The sequence below is a fragment of the Rhipicephalus sanguineus genome, chromosome 8 (assembly GCF_013339695.2).
Source record: "Rhipicephalus sanguineus isolate Rsan-2018 chromosome 8, BIME_Rsan_1.4, whole genome shotgun sequence".
NCBI lineage: Eukaryota > Metazoa > Arthropoda > Arachnida > Ixodida > Ixodidae > Rhipicephalus > Rhipicephalus sanguineus.
In genome coordinates this window covers 5,596,055-5,613,984 of record NC_051183.1, presented here as the reverse complement: position 1 = coordinate 5,613,984, position 17,930 = coordinate 5,596,055, and the positions used below count along the sequence as shown (strand labels likewise).

At 47.6% G+C, this 17,930-nt stretch overlaps 1 protein-coding gene across 2 annotated transcripts in view; it reads left to right on the top strand.

Moving 5' to 3' along the window:
- Positions 1 to 239: 239 nt before the first annotated feature.
- Positions 240 to 17,930, top strand: part of LOC119401254 (protein PAT1 homolog 1) — a gene marked incomplete in the record, with an annotated part of 241,115 nt that continues 223,424 nt past the window's right edge. For both annotated transcript variants that reach the window (XM_037667938.2, XM_049418729.1), the window contains 3 exon segments: positions 240 to 496; positions 1,020 to 1,119; positions 3,770 to 3,882. In XM_037667938.2, coding sequence (XP_037523866.1) covers positions 458 to 496; positions 1,020 to 1,119; positions 3,770 to 3,882 — 252 coding nt within the window.

Genomic DNA, 17,930 nt, shown 5'->3' with positions numbered 1-17,930 from the left:
TTTGGTCACCTGGCGATAAATATTACACACGCTAGCAGCGATTTAGCAACGACAAAGAACAAAATACCACAGGGAACAAAAAGCGCAGTAGCGCGACCAGGGCAAACCAACCGTAAAAACGCGTTTTTCTAATGATGATGATAGTACTTGCAGCGCCATCTCGCCTCGCTCTATTGCAGTTCAGTACGCCGCCGCTACCCTTATTTCCGTACTACAGTCAAAGGTACAGTTTCCGTTCTCTAAAGTGGTAGATATTCTCTGGTTATCTCGTCGAACAAGGGAACTGTCGTGTCATATGGACCGAGTTATCTCTCTGCAGTAGCGTTGCGTCGTGTTGTTCCCTGTTGTGTCACTGCATCGACGGAATCAGTGACTGAATCTAGGCCTAACATCTCCTTGATATGATACCACGTCGAGACAACAGTTGTATACATCGACCATCTCACGCGCAAACATCATGTCGAAAGGATTTGTGGCTTTCCGCAAGGAGTCCCAGGCAAGCCCGAATTTGATTCTCGCGCTCCGCTTCCTGTAACTGTATGTAGTACATGAAGGAATTATGAATCTCGTACACACTTATTCTAAACTTCCATTGAGTTTAGGGCTTGACGCGCATGTTTAATCACCGTGGGGCGGATGACTTTCGGTAGCGTTTTGTACATTCCCAGGTTCCGTGGCACAAAAGAAGTGAGATTCTAGCTTTTCACTCACCTTTTAGTACTACGTTACACGGAATATGTTAGCGCAATTTTTTGGTGCAAAAATGAAACCCATGCAAGACGGACACATTCGGAAGGGACGGACAAGACGCAAGTCAAGTTTATAACGGAACAAAACAGTCGATTATCCAGGTCGCAATGACACTGTGCGTGCTCACGCGTGCCGCGCTTTTCACGTGTTTCAAGCGATTGATTCCGCAGAGGTGTACTTGCACGACATTCGCGGCTTGGTTCGGCGCGTACGACAAGTTTGCTTTGTGTGCCGTTTCTTGCAGAATAACTTGCTGACCGTCTTTGCAGGGGGGGCTGCATCCGCTGAGTGTCGAGGATGAGCTTCTTACGGCTGAAGTTGAGGACGACTACGATGCCCTCAACGACGAGACCTTTGGAGGTGGTCTCGGTGAGTTCGTCTCGTGGCTGCATCACATTTGAAATTGTACCTACCATTTTCACGAAGGAAGCGCTCACTCGTCACTCATATTTGATTTCGAGGCAACTGCAAATTACTCTCGCTCTGCGTGTCTTGGGGCACCTACCGCTTTCTGCGTGTCGCATTACCAAGCAGCTCGGACCCAGTTCGGATCATATGGCGGAAGTGCAAAGTATTCACATCACAGCACAAGTTCGCTAAAGCAAAAGAAGCCTTAAAACAAATTGTTTGTCATGTGCATGGCTGACACAGCTGAACACATTTCTAGGTATATCTGTTCCTGTGTGAGCCAGTTTTTGCATGCAAAAAAGTAAGTGTGAAGATTGCTTGGTTAAGATAATTTTATTGATTTATTTATTTATCAATCCTGACACCTTTTACGAGCTTGTACAGACAGCTTCTTGACATGAGACTGCTCTGTTCATGTGCGAGCTGGTTTTTGCAAACAAAAACGATCAATGTGTCACAAGACGTAGCCTAGGTAAGATAATTTGATTAATTTATCAATTATTGCTCTTTTTTCCATTGTACAGGTAGTCAGTCACAAGGTTGGTGTTTATATATCAACAGCCTATTATTGCAGTAGCACTAAAGAGCTCATTTTGCATAAATCGTGGTGTCGGCACCAGTGGCAGTGTGACGACTAAGCCCAAAAATACGTGTCAAGCGACTGGAAAATTGTCCCAGCGACTCGGGGAATAAAGAAGCCTAGATCCGCTCATTACAAGAGGAAGTGGCAACTCTCTGTCATTGGTTGTGCGCAGAGTACTCTTTAACAGGCATGCGGTGTCTGCTAATAATTGTGATTATACCATTTGGTACCACTCAATGCAGTAGACTCTCAGTAAACGGAGATCTCTTAAACAGAAGTGCTGCCTAAAGGGCCCCTAAACCAAACAGAGGACGAAATGTAGGCCTTAGTTGTGCGTGAGTCTAAAACGAACTCGTAGCCATGAGCATTTTTCGAAACGGTGCCGTAATAGCGGAGTTACGCTCATTTTACTCTTCCCTTTGTTATGCTCCCAGTGTTCCTCCTCACCGTGCGAGGAGCAAGAGCGGCAAGCAGGCCAGCAGCTTCTCTTTGTGGATGACATGAGCAGGGGAGAAGGGGTTGTTTCTGAGAATTTGTGGAGCACCTGTCTGGCATTGTTGATTGTGGCAGCATTCTAAACTCGATGCGCGTGTTTACTTGAAATGTTAAAAAATTATCGGAGGTGGTTTAGGGGCCCTTTAAAGGGCTCTAATATGATTGGTTTCATACTTCAGTGTTGCGCTCCTGTTCATCTCTCAGTATATGGAACTCCTGTTAAACAGAACATATTTTCCTAGCACATTCAGGCTTTGTTTAACTAGACTCTACTGCATTTCATATTGGCGAGTGTGTTCTTGAAACGAGGGGGGTTGCTGATGCTTACTTGATGCAGCTAGATTAAAGTCAATTGAGGTCCAAGGAAGGAATGACTGAGCCTACTACAGTGTTATGGCAGGGTACATTAACTTAATGTACATGATCAGATAAGCTCATAAGTGTCGTCACCAAGCTATAAATAGCTTGGTGTTGTGTTACAAAAGGTATATATGGCTTCGGTGTCAGAACATAGCTGTGGCACAACACTAGCCGTGGTACTTTGCAGGTGGTTGGCATAGCATTGCATGTCAGGAGAAGTTGTTTCTTTCTGAGGCTAGGAACTTGCCAGGTATATAAAGTGTTGTGCTGGAAACCAGCTCTACTGGCAAGCACCGAGTATCTTCTTTCACAGTGACACAAAAAGAAAAAGCCAGAAGAGACAAAGGAAAGTCCACAGAAAAGTCAAGTCTTGTGCACAAAATAATTCTTGACATCGAAAACCATTGGAACTTGTGTGGTATGCTGCAGTCGCCACTCCCAGTGGTTGAAGCAGAGCTTGAAAGAGGGACGACTCAAATTGTCTCCTGGCCTGTTATGATAAATGTAAGAACTGTGCAAGAAGCCAAGGACCAGTGAAGAACACACACATAGTGCTGACTTTTAGCGACATTTAATAGTGAAGTGATGAGCACATGTGTATGGCATGGAGACTTTTGTGGAAGAAGGGGCAGCTATCAACCACGTTGACAACTATAGAATGACAAGTCACTTGTCACTGTTGTCACGTGTTGACTGTGTGTGAGGACTTGGACAAAAATTAGGGTTGATTTGAATCTATTTTTGTAATGTGACATTCATGATGGCCTACCAACGTGATGCCCACCCTTCATGGCCCTCGCATGGTGCAAGGCACACTGTAACAAGGAATTCAGATATCCAAGAGGACGTGGACCTCTGCAGTAATGTTAGAAAGTGGCCTCTGGCGAGCGAGTGTGGATTGTTGGTTTGAGGACAGTGGTAACAGACTGTTATCGTGTCTGAAGTATAGGTCTGGTAGGGGAAAGTGACCAGGAATGCTTGCAGTGTGTCGGCTAACTTTGGTGGAGACTGTTAGGGCTCGCAGTAATTGTAGTGTTGTATTGAATGGAGCAGTGTACCTTGCGTACCATGTGGTGCTGTAGTGCTGTATTAAAGAATTAAGGCCTCTGATTTGCCTGTGAAATACGCCTAGCCCGGTGCTAGCATTTGACACAGTAAATGCTGTCTCTGCAGATGAGGGCTGGGAGGAGGCGCATGAGAAATTTGCTGAACTTGAGGATCGAGCCAGACAGGACTCCTCCATGGTGGATTCACTGGTTGATGAAGACCCTCTTCTGTTAAACCAGGTGCGTAGCATGTAGCTAATGATGATGAGTGATGACCCTGCATCACTCATCACCCATTTCTGCTGCTGCTCCCAACGGATTCATGTGTCACCTTCACAAAGAACACATGCGCGTATTAGTGACTTCCTTGAACTTCTTTGGTATAGAGATGGTGTGCGCAGTAAGGTAGTTCCAATTTTGTGAGGTTCTTGGAACAAATGAATTGGGAGTAAATGTTGATGTGACAAGGAGGGGACGGTCAGTGTGAATAATACGTACAATGGCTGATGGAGCTGTTCTTCATTGAGGGGATAGTTAATAAAAGTCTTGGTCCCAGGATTTTAGACACACATGAAATCTCGAGTGCAAAAAGTGACAAATACAATTTCATATATAGGGTAGAAATTATGGGAAAATAACGAGTGAATTGATTTATTCGTAAACCACTGTACGTAGGGGATGCACAGCATAGTACACTCAACACACAGGGTGCGCTCAGCTCCTTCCAGTTCTTGAAAACCCTTGAAATTGAAAATTTCATTTTCAAGGTTTGAGCGTCCTGAAATTTTGTTTCTGTCCTTGAAAACCCTTTGAATTGTGGGGATTTTCACAGGGTCTGATTGTACGACTCGCAATTCATGGCAGTTGAGCGTGGTCCCAGCAAACTTCCTTGCTTATTGCATTCCGCGACACTGTGATCGCAAAGCCAAACACAGTCAAACCGCCTGAGCTAGATTGGAGAGATCGAGGCATGTGTGTGCTCGCAGCACCATTTTTTTCTTTATCTGCCTTGCTTTGGCTTCGGTTGTCCAGAAGCCGTAAACTGAGGGCTACAATGAGGCTACAGCATCTTGAGTTCTCTGGAAAAAAGAAAAGTTGTGCCATTTACAGTTTAATTCACTAGTGTTTTTCTTTTGGCTTCGCTTTTAGCTGTATTCCTTCAAAACCTGCTAAGAAAAAGTTCAGCACAGCCTCAGCATCATCTGTTGGCTACATTGCATTGCTTTTGGCGAAAGCAACAAATCGAGAATGCCAAAAAAAAGCACCTTTCGCCTTATGTGGAATGCACCTGCGGCGTCATTTATGATAGACAGTCGAACCCGACTATATCGAACCCGTTTACATCGAATTATCCTGTATATCAAACAACTTCTGAACACGGTATAGTTACAGTGAGCATATATAGCGAAAATTATAGCGAATTATATACAGTAGAACCCCGCTGATACGTTTTTGAAGGGACCGTAGGAAATAAACGTAAGAGACGGGAAACGTAAGAGCCGAAAAACAGGAAAAACGGCAAAATATTTAGTGGTACAGAATTTTATTTCAATTCTTACGAGCAGCACGAAAATTGGCGCGCTCAGCCGCGATCTAGTCATGGATAGAAACGCGGAGCTTAGGACGGCCTCATCCACAGAAATGTAATCAACGTATGTGATTTTTTTAACACCAACAGCTGTAGGCATGAAAGAACTAAGCACACGCAATCACGACCGGCGCGGCGAGTCCGACCGCGAACCGCACGCACGACCATGCGAGCTCCAACCAGCTCGAACTCCTCCCGTTCTCCGACAAATAACGATGATGATGAGTCTACGCCAACGCGATGGCAGAAGTGAATGCCAATCTCGAAGGCCTTGCTTTCGCAAGCAATTACGTCATACACGCCATGTTTGTGCAATGCAAATCTCAAAGGCTATGCTTTTGTCAATAGTAAATGCCAATCTCGAAGGCCTTGGTTTCGCGAGCAGTTACGTCATAGACGCCATGTTTGCAATTTGAATCTCGAAGGCCATGCTTTTGTTTGCATCAATTGAAAGATTCTGTTGCTTGCGCCTCTCATGCGGCTAATATTACGGTCAAACGAGGCCAAGCTGCGTGAAAATGCACCATGGCCGCTCTCTTTGGTAGTCACTCGGTCGGCTCCGGGCGCACTTCGCGACGTATCATACGGGAACGGTCCGACAGTTACGACGTAACAGCGGGGTCCCAATACATTGTATCCTATGGGAGCTATGCCGGGACCGGCGGAAAACGACGTAACAGCCGGGAAAACGCAGCAGTGAGGAACGTAACAGCGGGGTTCTACTGTATAGCGAAAATTACGGTTACATCGAACAACAATAGCAGCGACTCTCGATATATCGAACATCAAGTGGGGCAAAAGTGCCCCCAGAAGTTGGCTTTCCCTCGTAGCGGCGGGGAAACTGGTGCTTTTCCCCACCGCTCACTACAAAAGTGGTTTAACCCGGCGGCGCATGACCCGCTCTCCCTACCGCCGCCGTCACCCTCCTGCAAAAAATGATCCTGACCCGCCCGCAGCACTTGCTGCGACAGCCAATCAAGGCCTCTTGTACTCTCGTCGTGCGAGTTATCTCCCTGCATTTCTTGTCTGTTGTGCTTCGCACCATGCGCCTGTGCCGTGATGGCTAGCGTGAAGCGGCAGAATTTGCCTTTCGTCGTGAAGCTCGAAATTATAAATCGAGTCGAACATGGTGAGAAGTCGGACGTCGCGGCAGCATGCAAGATTCCTAGGAGCACTCTCAGCACGATCTTGAAGAATAAGGTGGAGATTAGGGATAAAGCGGACAAAAGACCCGGTGCCCGTGGCGCCCGACGCGTACGCACGGCCGTGTATGAAGACGTCGAGGCAGCCGTGTACAAGTGGTTCGTCGACGTTCGGTTGCACAACCTCCCAGTGTCCGGCCCCATGATCGAACATGGCTTTTTTCCTTGGCAGGGAGGATTTTCATGGTGGCTTCGGTTGGCCACAGCGGTAGGGTGGCTAGAAGTGGAGGTGTGCCGAGCGCGGCGGCCAGCCATAGGAGAGGGTGGTCGTCTTTCGCGTGATCGCCGCTAGGGCACATCATAGCGCTGCCGTCTGGGGCGCCGTCAGCGTTTCCGCTGGCCAGCGGTTTGTAGTTGTGTAGTTTGCTGTGAATTGTTGGCGTGTGCTGTTGTTTCATGAGTGCTGTGTGCTGGCAAAGATGCCGTCTACCTTAAAGAAAAAAACAGCGTTGGTGCTTCGTGCCAGGGTATGATTCCGGCTACAGATCTTGTTCGGAAACAGTGTCCCTTTTCCGTGCACCGACTAGCCAAGAACTGTTCTTGAAGTGAACACGCACCATTCCGAGGGCTGACAAGCCGCTTCAAGAGAATTCCGCTGTTTGCGCAAAGCATTCGGGAAACAGCGGTATGAATGACAAAAAAGTCAAAAGAAAAAGTTTCGACAGATCCCACGCGTTGTGGGAATCGGTTTCATGCGAAGCAGTCAGCGAGTACTTCTATGCTGTATTTTATGGGCTTTAAGCCAAGCGTTACGAAATGGATCGACGTGTTCTCGTGAGTGTAGTAGCGGTGTGCACATCGTACGTGGGCTTACCAGGCACGTCCACAACATCGGCATTTAAAGGGTAACTTATGGTACGACGTAACGTCAGCCCTCACGTTAGACCATATACGTCAGCATTATTGAAACTAATTAAGTGCACTTTATGGTGCAGTCATGTGAATATCACACGTAACTTTTGTTAATGTATTCGTCCGGGGTCGAACAATGTTTCAATACAGCTTGCTGAATCATAGGAATACAAATGTAATGTTTATTAGACTGCTATAAAAGCGGAGCCGACACTGGAACCACCGGCGTTAATCTGATATGACGCATGTATCGTAGGAGTACATATGTAGTGTTTATTGCTTTCTTGTAAAATTAGATAGCCCGCACCACAACCGCAGTCGACGTTGCACCGACATTACGCCTGCATAGGCTGTTTTTCCAAACCAGCTTATAGACCTGGCGTAGCTCTGTGGTAGAATACCTGATTGCCACGCAAAATACTTTGGTTCGATTCCTGCTTGGATCCTAATTTTTATTCTTTCCATTCGTCGGGTCAACGCTGCCGCGTCGGTTTTTCTTAACGCTCTCGCATTTAAATTACCATTGTCTGTTCTCGCCGCCGCTGGGTAGATATAAACTGTCAATCACCTGTGGCGCATACCCGTACACCGTGGCCCGTGGTAAACGGGTATGTGCCACACGTGTCTGGAGGAAAGGGTTTGACGACGCACTCGACAGGATTTCCACGTTATTCATATCATGGCCCCACCGTCATATTCGTCAAATCCTCTTACCCTCCCATGCCAATTTTGGTCTACACCAAGTTAATGAGGCGATCATGAGAGTACCCAGACGTAGGCGGCTAGATAGATAGATAGATACGTAGATAGAAACGCTCAAAGTGCCAAAGGTTCGCTAAGAAATGCTTCGTATTTAATAAAGCCTTGCGTGATGCGAGACAAGCCACGAAAACGATCAAGTGCATTCTGTTCTACACAATAAAGTTTCTTTACCTAGTAATATGTTGCATTTACTTATTTGGTTTCTGAATTGAGCCTGAAAAGACTACCGAACGTTGTATTACCATGTATGCCATGGACTAATCCTGATTCTGTTGGCGTAAATCAAATGTCATCTGCTTTCGCACGTAATGAGGCGCACGAATAAAATGATCAGAGCGCATTGGAGCATAATTAAGCCCCGCTCTCCCAGTAGTAGTTGCTTAAGCTTTCCGTCGGAACATAACTTGGCTCTGTACCCCGTATTTCAAAACCGCATGATAACAGTAGCGCAATACAAGCTGTGTGCTGACCAAGGAATTGCATTATCAGCTAAAGTTTTATATAATTTGGTAACGCATTTCCACTGAAGCATTCTCCCTGCCGAGAACGGATAACGGCCACGTTCGCTGACGGCGCCCCTGACGACAGCGCCGCCCCACGGCATTCACGCGAATGGTGGCCAACTTTTGCCGCCCGGTCATCACACCTCCCCTTCTAGCCACCCTAATAGCGGTTAAAAGAAAGGCATGAGAAACGACAATCCTTTGCCCACATCCTCAAAGGTGATTGGTGCTCTCGCACTAGTCCAGCGCTTCTGCGCGAATGTGGAAGGTTGCGGCCTCACCTGCTCCGACTCTTTAGACCATGTTGAGAAATGCGTGCTGTAGCAGGCAGCGAAGTTGCTCAAACAGAAAAAAATGGAAGACTATTTCAAGCGCAACTAAGCTAGCTTCATCCATAAAGTACTTTTATGAATGGTGTGTGAATTTATGACGTCCATTTCTTTAGCAAGCTTATATCGAATTATGCCCTATATCGAACTGACAGGCGTTTTTTTTTTGCGAGTTCGATATATCCGGGTTTGACGGTACCACTGTCATGTGGTAAAAGTTACATCGGTCAAATCGGAAGGTGTGCAAAGGACCATTTCAGAGAGCATGCCCTGAACATAAAAAAGAAGGAAAGAAAGCACTTAGCAGATCACTTGAGTTCTTGTGGTTGTGAGGCATTGTTTCGCGAGGCAAAGATTCTTGGCGAAAGCCGCAAGGAACAAGCCCGCTTGTTACGGGAGGGATTTCTCATCAAGAAGAGGGGAGTGGGGTGCGTTAGCGAACATTCCGTCACTCTGCACTCGAACGAATTTAGCTTCATCGACACGTATATGAGACGGAAAATCTGTTATCTTCATTTCTTGTTTTGTTTTTTTATTGAATGCATCTGTGCATGGGCCAAAGGTATATATATTAGAGCTGTGCGAATAGCAAAATTTTGGGTGCGAAGCGAATTCGAATATTGAAGTGTGAGTGCGAATCGAATCGAATATTTCTCGAATATTTCTAGAATATTTTTCGAATACTTCGAAGCGAAAATGCAGAAAAAAAAGTTACAGAGGATTCCTAAGCATATTCCAGTGAGATAGCAACATGAAAGTGTTTTTTATTCGCTAGGTTGATGAAGCACTGACGGGGTGGTGTTTCATAGTTGTCTGATCAAGGTGTCACGATTATCTCGGGGGTGCTGGCAATAATGGATCGGGAGAGAGTGAGACGTGCACAGGAGACCGTGGTAGGACGGCAAACAACAACAAAGTTTATAATGCGCAAGAAGATAACAGGAAAAAGCGTTAAGGACACTGAATAATTCAAGCAAAACCATATTTACATTCTTCAAAATCTCAGTTGATATCTAGAACTGCAACAATGCGTTCTAGCTAGGCTTAGATAAGTCTAACTCAGTCTGGCCACTATGGGCCTTGTGACAATAGAACGTTCTTACAGCTCATCGCGACGACTCAGTGTTCCCGTTGCGTCCGTCAATCTCTCGTCGAGACCGTCGCCGACGTCCTCAGTGGTGCTCCGAGTTCATCGTCGGTCGCCTTCGTCCAGCCTACCGCTTGCTCTCGTCGCGTGTGTCCCCAGTAGTCTTCTCCGTCCTCGGTCCGTCGAGGTCAGGCCTAACTGGGCCTTGGTCCCTTGCTTCAGGACTCCACAGATGACGGGCGCCTCCTTGACTGAACTGTGGTCTGCAGCCGTCCTGCCGAGAAGAGAAGGGCTGCTGGCGATCCCGGAAATGCCGTATTGAGGGGCGACGGGTCCGGGCAGCCTCGCTTGGAGCCTTCCAAGGTCGACGGCCACTCCCCGGGCCTTGCGTGCCACCACCTCCAGAACTGAGTACCAGCCGCCTTCGCCGCGGATGCGACGCTTGCTCCTTCCTCGATCTTCTCCGTCCGGCGCCCCACAGCACAGTGCCACGATCATCCTTCGTCGTTCACCATCACGGCTCGGGTCGCATGCCACGAGCCCCTATCTGGCCAATCCTCTGCGTCGACGTGGCTGGTGCGCGTGCCATCGGGTGACTTTGCTTCTCGCGCACCGTCGCCGCGCTTCCACGTTCGGCACGCGCCTCGTGCCCCTCCTTTACTCATCACACAAGGATGAGGCAATGTAGAGGCCGAATTGTACTTATGTACATGATTTGTTGCAACCAAAGTGTTGCCGACAACACTTTACACGTGATAGGCAAAGATGCCATTTCCTCAGCCTCTCCTCCTCTTTCAACTTCTCTGGAAACCCAACTGATGTGGCGGACAAGGGTGTGCTCCCTTCAAGTCCGGAGTTCCAAATCTGCCTCATAGACGTCGATATATAAGAACATCTGAAACTTTGAAGTCCAGGGTTCGACGGAAACCCGTCTGGTCGGGAAAATTCATGGTGGGAATTGCAAGCACCGACCAATCATTGAAACAAACACATAAAGGGACGTTTCGGCCCCGCTACGGGGGCCTTGTTCACAAGGAATGAAAGTTTTTAGGGCATGGGTTATATGGGCTTGATGATGTGACGTAAGCATCGAGTGTATATCGGGGGCAGATTGCCTGAGTTGCGGTTGAGCGTGTTATCGGTCGTCTGAATGTGAAGGGATTCAAGATGAAGCCTAGCTGTTTTGTTCTTTTCTTTTCCTATTACCTTCGCGCTATCCCAGTCGATGTCATGGCTCGTGGACACTGCGTGCTCAGCTAGCGCGTTAGTTGCCACGTGCTTGGTTTTCACGTCATAACTGTGCTGTTTAATTCTTTTTCCAAAGTCGCCTGTTTCACCTATGTAGACTTGATTACCATCGGCGCAAGGAATTCTGTATACGACGCCCGGGAACTTCTCCTTATCGAGTTTGTCTTTCACCGTCCCCACAGCTTGTCTGAGCTTGCGCATAAGCACGTGAGCGACGTCGACTTCATACTCCCGAAGGATTCGGGACAGACCTTCGCTTATGCCGGGGACGTACGGCACAGGAATCCTTTTTCTCCTCCCCTTGTCGTTGTGTTGTTGAGAGTCATTTGGCGTAGGATGAGCTAGGCTCTTTTTAACAGCTTGAATGAGCGAACTGGGGTAGCCCGAAGATGAGAGGTCACGGCGTATCGTGGCTAGCTCGGCCGCTTGGTTCTCCGGAGTTGAGGAAAGTTTCTCCGCCCTACGTACAAGTGAAGCGACCACCGACTTCTTCTGACACATCGGGTGCACAGAGCTGAAACTTAGGTACTTGCCAATGTGAGTTTCCTTCCTGAAGACACTGAACGACAACCTACTGCTGTCGCGTTTCACGAGCACGTCCAAAAATGGCAGACGACCATTAACTTCTTCCTCTGTCGTGAACTGTATGGCTGGATCCATGCTATTAAGGTGCAGAAGAAAAGCGCTCAAAGCAGACTTCTTAACCACTGAGAAACAGTCGTCCACGTAGCGTAGGAATACCCTTGGACGTGGGTTGAAACTAGACGGGGCACGGGACTCCAGTGACTCCATTGCCAAGTTCGCTGCGGTGACTGAGATCGAGGCTCCCATTACGGTTCCATGGACTTGTTTGAATAACTTTTTCTGGAACGTGAGGTATGTGTTGCTCAGACAAAACTCTAGAAGTCTGCTGAGATCTGGAGCCTCGAGCGGTGTCCTTTCTGGAAGACTTGGGTCCGATTCGAGAGCTACAGTGCAGACCTTGACGGCGAAGTCAATGGGCACGCTTGTGTAAAGTGACTTCACATCGAAGGACACCATGATCTCGTCGACATGTAGGACCATGTTGCGAACTTTTTCGATAAAGTCGTACAAGTTCCGTACGTGCGTTTCAGTTTTGCCGACCAAAGGGGAGATAATCCTGTGAAGGTAATAGACCATTTTCAAGCACACGAGCGCCACCAGCGGACGCGCAAGCGCTCATGGGAAAAGTGTGTACGCCGCAGCAGCCGCCGCGACGAGCGCGCGGGCCTCGCGCTGTCGCTTTGCGCTTGCGCCGTGCCAAGACATCTTAGACGCAGTGAATTTGGCAAGGTGCAACATGTGACTGCGCAATTCAATCACGAACTTCAGTGTTTAGCTGCGACGGCCTCTCGACGATTTCCATCTGTCCCACTGTTGGACCAGCTGAGCGGCTCAGAAGTGGCACCTTTTACTTATTATTTTTTTTTTTTTTTGCGCCGGTGCGCCTTACGGCATAAATGAAAAAAAAAACACAACTCTGTTGCCTGTGAAGTGTAGGAGCGGTGTATGATGCGCAGATGCGTTTAATTAGAATCAGCGTCTATGGACATCGTGTAGTCGGCATTTGAGGAAATGAGATACATTCACTGCGTCGCTCGCTCCATATATGTAAAGAACGATAACTGCCTACTAACCTTCGTTGGTACTATAACTACAGGTTGGAATAATACTTAGAACAAAGAAAGAAAACAGCAGTACAAGGAAGAAAACGCACAAACCATCTAGCACTAACCCACAACTGAAAGTTCATTAAAAAAAAGCATATATACAAACATAGATGTGCATTGCGCATGCCATAATGAGGCAGAAATAGTCAAAGAACCAAGGCGCGTGTTCACGGTCGATTAATAAAGTTGAATTCCTTGTGTTTTAATGACTGAGATGGCTGACTGACATCGTGTCGCGTTATTTGTGACATGATATGCCTCTAAATTTCTCGCGTTGTCTGATTAGGTTGATGGTACAAAATTACTGTGCTTTCGAAGATGCGATTGCATTTGCATAACTGACATAGCGATGTAAGATGACACGGCTCCATTAAATAAATTTCGACGCTCGCTGAGGCGCATGTTAATACATCGACCAGTCTGGCCAATGTACATGTGGACACAAGAAAGAGAAATTTGTGGTGAACTCCTACACAATTGACGAAAAAATTGGCATGCCTCTGACCGCATTTTTCTTTGCCCCCTGCAGAACCCTGGCGACATTAATGCGACTAAGCTTATTTGGGGCGGCAAACACAACCTTCACCCCCCACATCGCTTCCCTAAATTCTTCAGGCCATGCGACTTCTTATAAATATGTGGAATAACTGCAATATTTCTAGTTTCTTCATTATTCACGGATGGAAGACGTCCATTAATCTTTCTTTGCCATGAGAACCGATTTTCGGAAACCGATGCAACGATATGCAGGATATCCCGCCTCTTTAAGGCGATCACTTTGCAGCTGGAAACTATTGCTCATCTTATGTGCGCAAGTTTTTTTCCAATGCCGTGCGTAACCATGACATCACGACTCCTCGTTTAACAATATTCTAATGCGACGACGCGAAATTAAACACCGATTTCGCTGAACGTGGACTATACTGCCCGCAGACATGATCCGCAGTGAAACTTAAAGGCATGAATCAAGAAACTGCCAATTATCAGAGTAAGGCATCTCGCAAGTGAATTCTAGTCCCTTCCCTTTTCCTTTTTCTTTAAACACGTTTAGAATGTGCTCACTTCTTTGTGCATCGCGTGACTTGTCAATTAAAATCAAATAATCATCTTATATCTGAACACCATAACACCTCTACAGTTTGGTTAAAACCGGTCACAAGCCGCTATGGCATTAAATGCCATAGTGGCTTGTGAACAAGTAATCATTGAATAAATACGAATTCGGTGTTCCAGCTCACATTGCTCACGATAGCACGTTGTGACTGCATGTATCGGCACGTGATAACTCGCATGCCGCTTAACTGCTACATCCGGTATACATCCGCTCGGTAACACCTACACTGACTGCATCATTCCTTTCGCATTTCATGCGTAGAGGTACGTGCAGGTGCGTTCAGACGTGTAGTATTTAGGATTTAATAATAGTCAGCCATCAGCGACGTGTTTTTTTCGTTTGATGCTCCCACAGCGCCAACGAGCAGCGAGCAACGGAACAGCCGGCGGGCTTGCCGTACACACTTTTCTATAGTGCTTCGCGCGCCCGCGGGGGGTTCTGGGATTGCTTGAAAATGGTCTATTCGATAACTTGTGGAGAGGCGAGCGGGTGAAGTCGACAATTGGGCGCATAGGGACGCCCTCCTTGTGTATCTTGGGTAATCCGTACAGAGCGGGAGCGGAGCCATTGTTACACAGAAGAGAAAAATACAGCAACTTTTGCTGAGGAGGCACAAACCGAAATCCGTCAGCCAGTAGCTTCTGCAAGTCCCTTTGCACTTTTGCAGTGGGATCACGATTCAAGGGAACGTACGTTCGATCGTCCTCGGGCATGAGTCGCATTTTGTTTTCGTAGTCTTGTGTGTCCAACACGACAGTGGCGTTTCCCTTATCGGCGGGGAGTATAACGATATCCTTATTGTCACGCAGTCTTTTTAGTGCCTTGCGTTCCTTGGGCGACAAAGGATCAAACTCTTGATTCCGGCGTAGCTTCGAAAGCACACCGACGACACGGGTACGTGCTTCATCACGGCGAGATGGATCCACACACATGACCGCACTTTCCACAGCGCACACTACCTTTTTCACATCAGGCTCTGGGGCCAGGTTGTAGTTGAGGCCTAGGCTCAACACAACCCGTGCACAACACAACCAACCCACAACACACAACACAACCAACAACACAACACAACCCGTGCACAACACAACACAACCCGTGGAGTCCCGTGCCCCGTCTAGTTTCAACCCACGTCCAAGGGTATTCCTACGCTGCGTGGACGACTGTTTCTCAGTGGTTAAGAAGTCTGCTTTGAGCGCTTTTCTTCTGCACCTTAATAGCATGGATCCAGCCATACAGTTCACGACAGAGGAAGAAGTTAATGGTCGTCTGCCATTTTTGGACGTGCTCGTGAAACGCGACAGCAGTAGGTTGTCGTTCAGTGTCTTCAGGAAGGAAACTCACACTGGCAAGTACCTAAGTTTCAGCTCTGTGCACCCGATGTGTCAGAAGAAGTCGGTGGTCGCTTCACTTGTACGTAGGGCGGAGAAACTTTCCTCAACTCCGGAGAACCAAGCGGCCGAGCTAGCCACGATACGCCGTGACCTCTCATCTTCGGGCTACCCCAGTTCGCTCATTCAAGCTGTTAAAAAGAGCCTAGCTCATCCTACGCCAAATGACTCTCAACAACACAACGACAAGGGGAGGAGAAAAAGGATTCCTGTGCCGTACATCCCCGGCATAAGCGAAGGTCTGTCCCGAATCCTTCGGGAGTATGAAGTCGACGTCGCTCACGTGCTTATGCGCAAGCTCAGACAAGCTGTGGGGACGGTGAAAGACAAACTCGATAAGGAGAAGTTCCCGGGCGTCGTATACAGAATTCCTTGCGCCGATTGTAATCAAGTCTACATAGGTGAAACAGGCGACTTTGGAAAAAGAATTAAACAGCACAGTTATGACGTGAAAACCAAGCACGTGGCAACTAACGCGCTAGCTGAGCACGCAGTGTCCACGAGCCATGACATCGACTGGGATAGCGCCAAGATAATAGGAAAAGAAAAGAACAAAACAGCTAGGCTTCATCTTGAATCCCTTCACATTCAGACGACTGATAACACGCTCAACCGCAACTCAGGCACTCTGCCCCCGATATACACTCGATGCTTACGTCACATCATCAAGCCCATATAACCCATGCCCTAAAAACTTTCATTCCTTGTGAACAAGGCCCCCGTAGTGGGGCCGAAACGTCAATTTATGTGTTTGTTTCAACGATTGGTCGGTGCTTGCCATTCCCACCATCTGAAACTTTGGATGCTAAAGAGCTTCGGCTTCCGATTTTTCGGACTTCCTGCCCAAATTTCAGGTCCAAAACAGCATTAATTGAGCCCCCACCTCTGCCACATCTTTCATCTCCATGTTGGAACCAGCGTTTCCTTGAGTTAATACATTTGCGACCGTAGCGGAGCTTGAAAGGCAGCTTTGCCGCAATACCGGGGTGTGATGAGGTGAAGCATACTGAAAATCTAGGGACCACTTCCAATCGGACGTCTTCTGGCAAAGTTCGACCGTAACGGAGCTTGAAAGGCAGCTTTGCTGCAATACAAGAGTGTAATGTGGTGAAGCATATTGAAAATCTGAAGGGGTCACTTTTAATCGGGCGTTGACTGTATTCGTTTTTGGGAAGTTCGAATAGTTCGAATAGTAAAATTCCAGTGCGAATCAAATCGAATAGCAAGCACTATTCGAAAAATATTCGAAATTTCGCATATTTGCACACCCCTAATATATATGTTTCATGATGACGTTGTGGAATAAGCAGTTGCAAGTAGTGTTTGTCCCTTATGTGCCGTGTTTGTATTGCGCTAAGTAATTTTTGTCACTATGCACCAACTAGGCCCCAAAAAGTCCTACATTGTGTGTTGTGTACCCGGTCAGAGCTTGCTTCGGTGCTGTCAGTGATGTCCTGTTCTCCGCGTGTCTGTTGTGGTGCGCATTGTGATTGCTTGATCGTGCATGCAGGTGGAATAATTTGGAGTACTGTAAAAACCCGCATATAGCTCAGACCCACATATAGTCCGAGGTGCATTTCGGGGATAAGAAACGTGAGAAAAAGAGTTTTCACCCAAGTATAAACCGAGGAAAACAGAAACTGGATACATTTCTTCACACACTTATTCATTGTCGCCTGGCGCACTTCATTCCGAAATTCCCTTGTCAGAGATCTCTTCCCACCTGATCCTCAGTATGGACGTTTGAAATCGAGCACTTCTTGTCGGCACGAAAAATGAGCGCCTTGGGAATGCAGGCTGAAGCCTCGGCGATCCATGGGCACAGCATCGCTGGCGAGGCTCGTTCCAGCCGTCCGGATGGTAGAAATGGCTCTCCAAACCTCATCCACCCAATATACAGGCGTTTGATGTGGTCCTTAAATGGTTTATTTAGGCACAGCATCTGCAGCTGGGATGCCATCCCTCCCGGGATGACGACAAGATTAACGCGGGAGTCGCTTCACAGAGGGGACACCGAAACGCGTCGAGCACGAGTATCGATGGGAGCCCCAGCGATGCTTCATTGCTCCCGAACGAAGTCTGTCAGTTCTCGTTCAACGTCAATAAATGCTCCATTTTTCGGCCCCCGGAAACTTCTTATGCCACTGGCCTTCTTTCAGTTTCCTCCGGCCACGAATGCTTCGCTCGTTCACGCCGAACTACCGCTCCGTGGCACAGTTGCCGATAGTTTCGGCAGTTGAGATCACCTTGCTTTTAAAAGCAGCCGAATACTGTTTTCGCGGTGCTTGCATGGCGTAAAATTGTGGCCGTCGTGAAGTGTGCCAAATGGTCGCAATGGCGACTGCTACATAAGCCTGATGATATGATAGCGCCGCGCAATGCCGAAACCAAAACTGTGAATTCCGGCTGAAAATTCTTGGGATCCGCATATAGTACGGGGCAGAAATTTGGGAACGTGAAATCTGGAAAAAAACCTCGGGCTATACACCGGTTTTTACGGAAATGCCTGGGAAATGTAAGTTCC